At 30.4% G+C, this 8,810-nt stretch overlaps 1 protein-coding gene across 1 annotated transcript; it reads left to right on the top strand.

Annotated features, from left to right (window-relative positions):
* The first annotated feature begins 2,463 nt into the window (after positions 1 to 2,463).
* On the top strand, positions 2,464 to 8,354 carry LOC113550336 (facilitated trehalose transporter Tret1-2 homolog). The gene is made up of 5 exons (XM_026952082.1): positions 2,464 to 2,612; positions 3,656 to 3,735; positions 5,281 to 5,643; positions 6,564 to 7,039; positions 7,830 to 8,354. Exons 1-5 carry the CDS (start codon positions 2,464 to 2,466, stop codon positions 8,352 to 8,354), a joined length of 1,593 nt encoding a protein of 530 aa, XP_026807883.1.
* Positions 8,355 to 8,810: the final 456 nt, after the last annotated feature.

Genomic DNA, 8,810 nt, shown 5'->3' with positions numbered 1-8,810 from the left:
ATAATTGTTTTACTATGTCTCTTTAAACCGTTTAAAATCCTCTATCACGCTGCATTACGTTAAACAAATATTAAAATAATCGGGATACACGGGACCGCAATAACTTATTATTGTACTAAAATAATAAAATAAATTCGTTTTTTCGTATATTGTCAACGAATAAGTGTCCTCGAAGAATATAATCGATCAAAATCTGAGTATCCACGTCATCATATGCTCCGTCCGTTTTTATTGACCCTCAATAATAATGACAATAATTGATAAATTATAACTTTATAAAATAAACAATGGTGAAATACAAGTAAACTCAATTAATAAACGTTATTAATTATTATAATATCATGATATACATCAAGTGATTATACCGGGGGGTAAGCGGTTAATCACGACAATTGTTTGATACGTTACAATTCAACGGAGACTACGATAAATCATCGTGTGTATAATAGAACTACAAAATCTAATTTTATCCATCATGCGAGTGACACATATAATAATTTAATAATACTATAAATGAAGGGAGATAATTATAAAACGCAATCTGTTACCTGTACAGTTAATGTCTCTATTTTGCACAATTATTATATTCATATGAAACATGATGTCGTTTCAATATAACATTATATACCTGCTCAAGGTCAGGGCACGAGTAGCTCTTAGAACGCTCTCGCCTCATTCGACTTTCAAGTCGGAATAAATCGCTGTTTACTATTTAAATTAATTTTGTTGCGGGTGTGTAATTTGATCGCCCGTAAAACAATGATCGTTTTTGTTATGCTATATGTACAAAAAAAAAAAAATTGTGATCATAAACTTATCTTGAAAGTCCACGGTCCGATCGTATAGGTAATATTTAACCGGATATAGAATAAATATGGAACCGAGTTTTACGTATGAAAAAAACGTTAAGACCGAGTTTGCCAGTAAAAAATAAAAATTATCAACGACATGTACTGTTGTTACTTTACTATAGGTAATTTATTTTTCTACAGTAGTACGGTATCAGTGAAAAATTTAGGGAAAGAAAGAGAGAGAGACTAAATGAGTTATCAGTCCCTCTCCCCCACATTGACCATGTTCAAATATGAAGAAAAAATTAGTTATTCAGCATTAAACATTTAATAAAAACATAACATTTTTAATATAAAGTACAATATTAAGCATACTATTTATTTAATAAATTGATCTTTACAGAGTACAGATCTCATACTTCACCTTATAATTAGATAAACATAATATCGTTATGACACATTTTAACATTAAATGTTATAATAGTTTATTATTTGTCAATATTTCGTAATAATTATCGTCGTAAAAATTAAAACAATATGTTTGACGTTTGGGGACAACAATTTTAGAAAAAAAAAAATAGTATTTACTTTTATCATATATGCATATAGATATTGTGACTCTATCTCTACGAAAATCTTAGCAATATAGGCAGACTTGGTCGTGTATGTGGAACGCACAGACCTTATTAACTATAACTCGGGGGTTTTTAAACTTTTTACTGATCAATGGTAATTAATACTTAAATATTTCTATTCGTCACACGTCGATACAAACTTTTACAGTTTTTAATTTTAACGTATAATGTATTATTCTTATACATAGAAGATCTTTTAATGTAAAATACTCATTGTTTCAATAACTATATTTACGTTTTTAAAAATTTTATGACATTTTACAAACCACCACTTTTGAAAAAATTGTATTTTTACCATTATTAAAGTTACAGTTTTTAAGTACCTATTTTCTTTTGAACAACAAGTAAAGCAACTGGAGATACAAAGTTGACAAATTTTGGTACTTAGAAAAATCTTGGTCTAATTTTGATCATCTAAAGTTAAATACTTATAAAGCAGTGACTTTACTAATTATCTACTATTGTGTACGTTTTAAATTAAATTAATGTATTATATAAAATTAATCAATGCATACAATTTTATTATATATATTATTTATGTATTTTATTTTTAACGTAATATTTTAAAACATCTGGCTTTAATTTTTTTTTTGACGATTCTCACAAAAAATACATTTTGTTTACTCATCTAAGAAACTAAATAATAATTTATTATTGATTTTCATGTTTGACGAGATACTTATAAAATAAAACTTTGATTAATTGTATTTAATTCAAGTACATACTTTAAAAGTTGTTCGCATTTATTAATCCTAATCTTATAGTATCTAAGTAATATTAGACAATTGTCTATATAACTTGTAAGTATATTTTTAATGTTTTTTAATTATTTCAAAAGCGTGTTTTTTAATAATAAAACTCGCCCAGATAAATGGTATAGTACTTAAATCGGTTGCATAGAGATAATTACTAAAATGCATTACTATTTAAACTCATTCTCATAATAATCAAATTTTTAAGCAGGTTTTTAAAAATAAAATAAAATAAATTGATGTTTATGTTTTAAGGTACTGTTGTAATCAGATTTGATTGCCAAGATGACTTTCCAGGATTCATATCTAGGAGTGACATTTTCATCATCATCTCGTACATTTATGGGATGGTTCATTGGATTTGTTTCTATTTTCAGTTTAAATTTTAGAAGACCATTTCAGCTAGCTTTAGCTGATAAAAATGCAACCACTAGGTAAGACAATAATAATAATAATAATAATAAGTAATGCATTAAAAATTCACATAAATCAAATATGCATTTTTTAATAATAGTTATTATTTATAAAATTAAATAATAAGATCAAATTGTATTTTAAAATAATTAATTAACCTAGAGATGTTTCGTATTTACATTTGCAAGTTAATTCCAATCAAGAGAAAATTGCTTTTTTTCAGCTGATTTATATTGCAGTGTTTTTAATTTACCGTAACTAAATCGCTTCTTACAATATAATTTACGTGTAATTAAAACCCAAGAACATTTTTCAATTGATGCAAGGTAATGAGAACTGGTATTATTCAATCTATAAAATATCATTAGAAAATTAAAAAAAATCTTTAATACCTAGTTCAAAAATTATAGTCACATAATAATCATAAAGTTTTAAGATTATTAGATATTATTATTATTTGATTATTAGGGAACAGGTTTAAATGCTCTGAAAAAACAAGAAAAATTCCTTATAAAATATGATTAATATACTCCTAACAGTTTTTTTTTTAATGCACTAAAAATGCTCTTAAAGTTATTTTAACATAAAAAAATCTTTATTTAATTATATAAATTCTTATTCTTGAATATTAATTATTCTTATATAATATTTCGAATTATTCGCATGTATAATGTGTGTATTACCTAAATGTCTACACGTGCCAACAATAATTTTGTCTGGCGTCATATTTATCTGGTCGTTAAAAATATCATAAATAAAAATAAAAGTACGACATATTATAAGATAAATAATATTTAATTTTATTCTTTTAAAATGAACATTAACTAAATTTTTATCGAATTTTATCCATTCCTATATAAAAATGTATTAAAAACATAAAAATGCACTAAAAATGTCAAAAAATGCAAAATAAAAGTTAATTTTTAATTCCTTGATGTATGGAATTAACTTTGTGTTTGAAAAGGAATATTTTCGGACATTTAGAAAAAAATGCAATTTGCATTTAAATCCGTTTCCTAGTAATTTATATATTTATATATCTGAATCGTTGAACCAACCATAGTTTATCTGTTTACAGTGGTGGACCGCCGGTTATCAGACAAGAGGGAAAAAAGTTCAGACAATACGCTGCCGCACTTTCCGGTAAGTACCATATACATTTGTATAAAATTATTATTATTATTATTGTTGTTGTAGTTGTTGTTATATAAACAAATAATAATTATATACAATATATAATATGTCATATTAATTTAAATTATTTACAATACAATTATTTTTTTATGTGATATAATATTAATATGTTATGCTTCAGTGTACCATCCATTTGTGTTTTCGTAAATTAATATAGGTATAAATTATATTGTTATTTAAACAATATGTACGATGCGCGAAAAAATCAATAAAAGTTATACTTATCTCGTGAACAGCTGCGCTTGCCAGGATATCGATCTACGTTGCGTGCTCGGACTTTTAACAAATACACTTTTGAAGTGAATTAAAATATTAGCGTAAACAGATATTTTAGGAAAAAAATTATGGTCGACTTGTTGATTATTCAGAGTTATTGAAAACTATATTATTATATAAACAACATTTCGACGATTAATATTATAGTCCCGTCTGTCAAATTTAGGAATTGATTATTTTTATAATACTAAACATTTTTTCTATATTCATTGTACTCACAAAACATTTTAGTGTTATATTATACAATTTTTATATTAATATTAATTTTTTTTTGACAAGACTCGTAAGAAATCTAACAAATCGTTGTATTTACGATAGTTTGTATAAAGTAAATATTGGATAAAGTAAAAATATTATTTTTAAAACACTTATTTTGTACATTATTCTATACCTTTGAGTGAATAACGTGTTTTGATAAAATAAAAATATATCGATTGTATAGGTAACAAAATACGAAAAAATTAACAAATTAACACCATGCACCATGAACACCTAACCAGGCTAAGCAGTAGTAGATATAAGTAAAGATGATCCCTAAAAGTGCATTTTTTGCGATTGTGTCTATAAACGATAATCAATACTTTGAAGCTGTTAACTCAGAAATAAAAATAGGTCTCTTCTCTAACTTGATTAAATAAATCAATTCTCTGTATGTCATGAACCATTAATAGATATTTTAGGAGTGTCAGCTAATAAAAATCTTTTGGAACGTGAATACATTTGTAAATGTAAATCTGGGTATACTTTGCAACTCCACGTGCCACCCGAAATTGAACTGGTTCGATAAATAATTGTACCTATTGAATTGTTAATATTTTTTCATACATAAAATAATAACTTAATAATAACCTAATAATTATTATGCACCATTCAAATACTTAATCAACGATCAATCCCTCGACAACTTGACGAGTAAACGAGTATGTATTTTTTTGCATCAAACGAATTCGTCTTAGTATCTAAATTATCATAATACTCAAATGTATAATAATTGCATAATATATACATATATATATTTAGGTGAAATGATATTCCCTGCAGATATGTCAGAATATATCAAATCGTTTGTTGTGTTTCTGACGCGCATATTCATATAAGTCTGTTAATCGTAGTCTTCTAGTATATCACGGTTACTGTTATTAAAATATCCTGCAACTTTATATACAACATTATAGGACTGACTAGGTTGTTCATTGTGTATCCTTAATTTCGTTACAGCAACGGTTGGACCGTTCGCCGTGGGTACGGTGTTGGCTTGGATGTCGCCCGCATTGCCAATGCTTCTGTCGGAGAGCTCGAAGATCAAAGTAACACCCGATCAAGGATCATGGGTGGGTTCTCTGATCGCCATCGGTGCCATTTTTGGGTCTATACCAGCCGGTAAATGCGCGGACATATTCGGTCGGAAACCCGTCATCGCCTGCCTCACCATTCCGTTCATCACTAGTTGGTCAATAATTTACTTCGCGACCGACGTATGGCAGCTGTACGTAGCACGTCTGATCGCCGGCTCCTGCCTCGGTGGAATCACTGCCACCGTCCCGATGTATATCGGCGAGATAGCTGAAACCTCTATCAGAGGTAAGCGGTCTTGTGCAAAGCTTTATTTATTTATTATTATTATTATAAATAATAATGTAACGACATGAAATTGAGGTTGAATAATTTTTAAACCAACCTACTGCTATCTGGCTATAAAGTTCTAAATACGTATCGCGGTAACTGGGCGGCTATATTATTATTATGCCTAATGGTTTTATTACATATAAAAATTATAGTGTTTTGTTTTTAACTTTGGATATGTACCGTGTAAAAAATAAAATGCCTAATATAAGTATTATAACAATTTACCTCTCGTTCACGGTCATTATACTCTGTTGTAAGTTTACAAATTGTAAGTCGACTATTTTCGAATGACGTACGATTTTCCCACACGAATTCTAATTTCTATTTATCTCACGTTTATTATTATTAATTTACATGTTGTTGTAGTGTTTATACGCTACGAACAATATACTAGTCCTCATATACTAACGCGATATTATTTTATAATTAATATTTTCTCGTTATTCGTCGACCGCATATAAAAGTGCAGTCCCTACACATTTATATGTATATCGTAGTAGTTTATAAACGAATACAAGTATTAAAGCAACTTAGTACCCACACATATTGTTATTGTTGATTTGGACTAAAAAAAAAAAAAAAAACTAGTTGCGCATAAAAAATGTTTATTTTTATTTTATGCAACTTATCTTGCAGTTTTCACTTACGCAAAATGTCACACTGTTTTATACCATAAATTTATTTTTGTTGGTTAAATACTTAAATGTATAGATTATGGCTTTTTAACAGCCATGGTATACCGCCACAAATATTTTTTGTTAATGACAATATGATATTATAACAGGACAACGGGTATATTAAAACTATAGGTATTATTGTACGCTAACATATTTTATATGACAAGCGCACATATACGAAACGAACTTTTTCTGCAGGAGAACTGTGCTCGTACGTCCAGGTGAACGTAACGCTGGGCATATTATATGTTTATGCAATCGGACCGTTCGTGAATTACTATTGGCTGGCCATTATGTGCGGTATACTACCGTTGATCTGGTGCATCCTGGTTATATTGGTACTACCGGAATCGCCTACGTACCTTTTGAAATGTGGCAGGAAGGAGGATGCGGAAAAATCGTTGGTGTTGTTGCGCGGGAAAGACTACAACATTTCCGGCGAGATGAGTATATTGCAACAGCACATCGAGGAGTCGAAAAAATACACCGGAACTTTCAAGGATATGATATCATCCAGGGCCACGATCCGAGCGGCAATAACCGTTTTAGGGCTGCTCAACTTCCTGTCGTGTTCGGGCATAAACGTGGTAATATTCTATGCGCAGTCAATATTCGAGAACAGCAACTGCAGCGTATCTCCAAAGGTCTGCTCTATCATCATCGGAGTCTTTCAAGTGAGTACCCAACAGACAACTGTCTGAACTGTAAATGGTACGAATACGAGATTTATACTTTATGATTTTTAATTTTAACTGATCGAAAATATTTTCCATACATCTATCAAAGACGTGGTATTATTATGCATGCTTCGTAGATATTAGTATTGGTATTAGCGCCATCGATCTTTGCTCGTAGTATAGTCTGCAGCAGTGGGATATTCGACTTTCATATTCCAACAGTGTTAGTAAATTGTGTTGTTTCAATTGAAATTTTTCAGTCATATGAATTCATTTTTTGGAAAATTAACGATTGAAATAAATACGTTTTTAAATTCAATAAAAAAATATCTTGATCTATATATAGGCAGACTATCACGTGTATTTTCAACAGCTATTGTATAATCACTTCAGTGTAAGGTCTAGACATTTTTTTAAAGGGGCCACATTATTTATATTTTCAATAAATTAATTATCAATTATATATTTAATTAGTATACGAGTAAAATATACAAATAAAATTTCAACACCGACTGCCCGTCTATTATATAGGTATTTATATAATTTTTTAAATCATATATATATATATATATATATATTATAGAAATAAAATATTTGGGATACCACATAAAGGGGGCAACCACTTAATAGGGACAGATTGGCATAGTCCCGAACGAATGTATCGGTTTATTAGTTATTCGGTTAATCGGGACAGTCGGATAATGGGGACAACAAATAGGACACCGCCCAATGTGCCCCAATTAAGCGGATTCTACTAATCTACTGTATTAACTAACGCACAACACAGGTCATATTCACATTCGCGTCCTCGCAACTGGTGGACAGGGCCGGTCGGCGGGTACTATTGCTGATATCGGACTCCGTCATGGCCGTATGTCTCGGCACTCTGGCCTATTACTTCTGGCTGCAGGAGCACGGCGTTGACGTGTCATCGTTTAGCCTGATACCTCTGATCAGTCTGGGCGTGTACGTCAGTACGTTCGCACTGGGATTCGGACCCATACCGGGCGTTATGATCGGCGAGTTGTTCAGTCCGGAATTCAAGGGGTTGGCAATCGGCATCGTGTGCGTGCTCGCGTCGTTGATCGAGTTCTGCGTCGTCAAAACGTACCAGACACTGTTGAACTACTGCGACCACGGTATCACGTTCGCCATATTCGCCGGGTTTTGCGTACTAGGTACCATGTTTGTGTGGTTCCTAGTGCCGGAGACGAAAAACAAGACTCTCCAGGAGATCCAGGAGGAGCTCTCCGGCAAGAAAAAACCTAAAGTGCGGAACGCGGACCAGTCGCAGGACGCGACGGGATCGTAGGCCGCTACCGCATAAGAATATATAGCATTGCGACCATCGGAACGCAAATTATGTATATATGTCACATAGTGTTACAACCACACGCATATTATATATTATTCTTATTTGCGAGTTAAAAAAAATAAACAATTTTAATTGTCGATAATTATGATATTGTGTTTTCTAAGCCCATTTTTTTTTTTAACAGCAGTTGGGTTAAATAAAAAATTGACATCAGATAATCACTATAGAAAGTTTTTGCTATAGGTATGTAACCTAATTGTTAAAATTCAAAGTTGTGTTTGGCTTTCTAGTGATTTGAATTTAATAGTTATTTGTTGTTAAATTTTATATGTATCTATAGGTAAGTGTATTAGACCACCCGGCAATACATTTCACCTTATCGCGGTGGCTAAAATAAATGTAATAAATAAATAAATAATAATAATAAATTATGTTTTAAATAACATTATATAT

The sequence above is a fragment of the Rhopalosiphum maidis genome, chromosome 1, assembly GCF_003676215.2.
Source record: "Rhopalosiphum maidis isolate BTI-1 chromosome 1, ASM367621v3, whole genome shotgun sequence".
NCBI lineage: Eukaryota > Metazoa > Arthropoda > Insecta > Hemiptera > Aphididae > Rhopalosiphum > Rhopalosiphum maidis.
The sequence above is the reverse complement of the archived record's forward strand: the minus strand, read 5'-3'. Positions and strand labels throughout refer to the sequence as shown.

Coding starts and splice junctions, on each gene's coding strand:
- LOC113550336 (XM_026952082.1), top strand. CDS start 2,464: ATGACTTTCCAGGATTCATATCTAGGAGTGACATTTTCATCATCATCT. Junction 3,736..5,280: donor ATACGCTGCCGCACTTTCCG/GTAAGTACCATA, acceptor ATTTCGTTACAG/CAACGGTTGGACCGTTCGCC. Junction 7,040..7,829: donor TCATCATCGGAGTCTTTCAA/GTGAGTACCCAA, acceptor CGCACAACACAG/GTCATATTCACATTCGCGTC.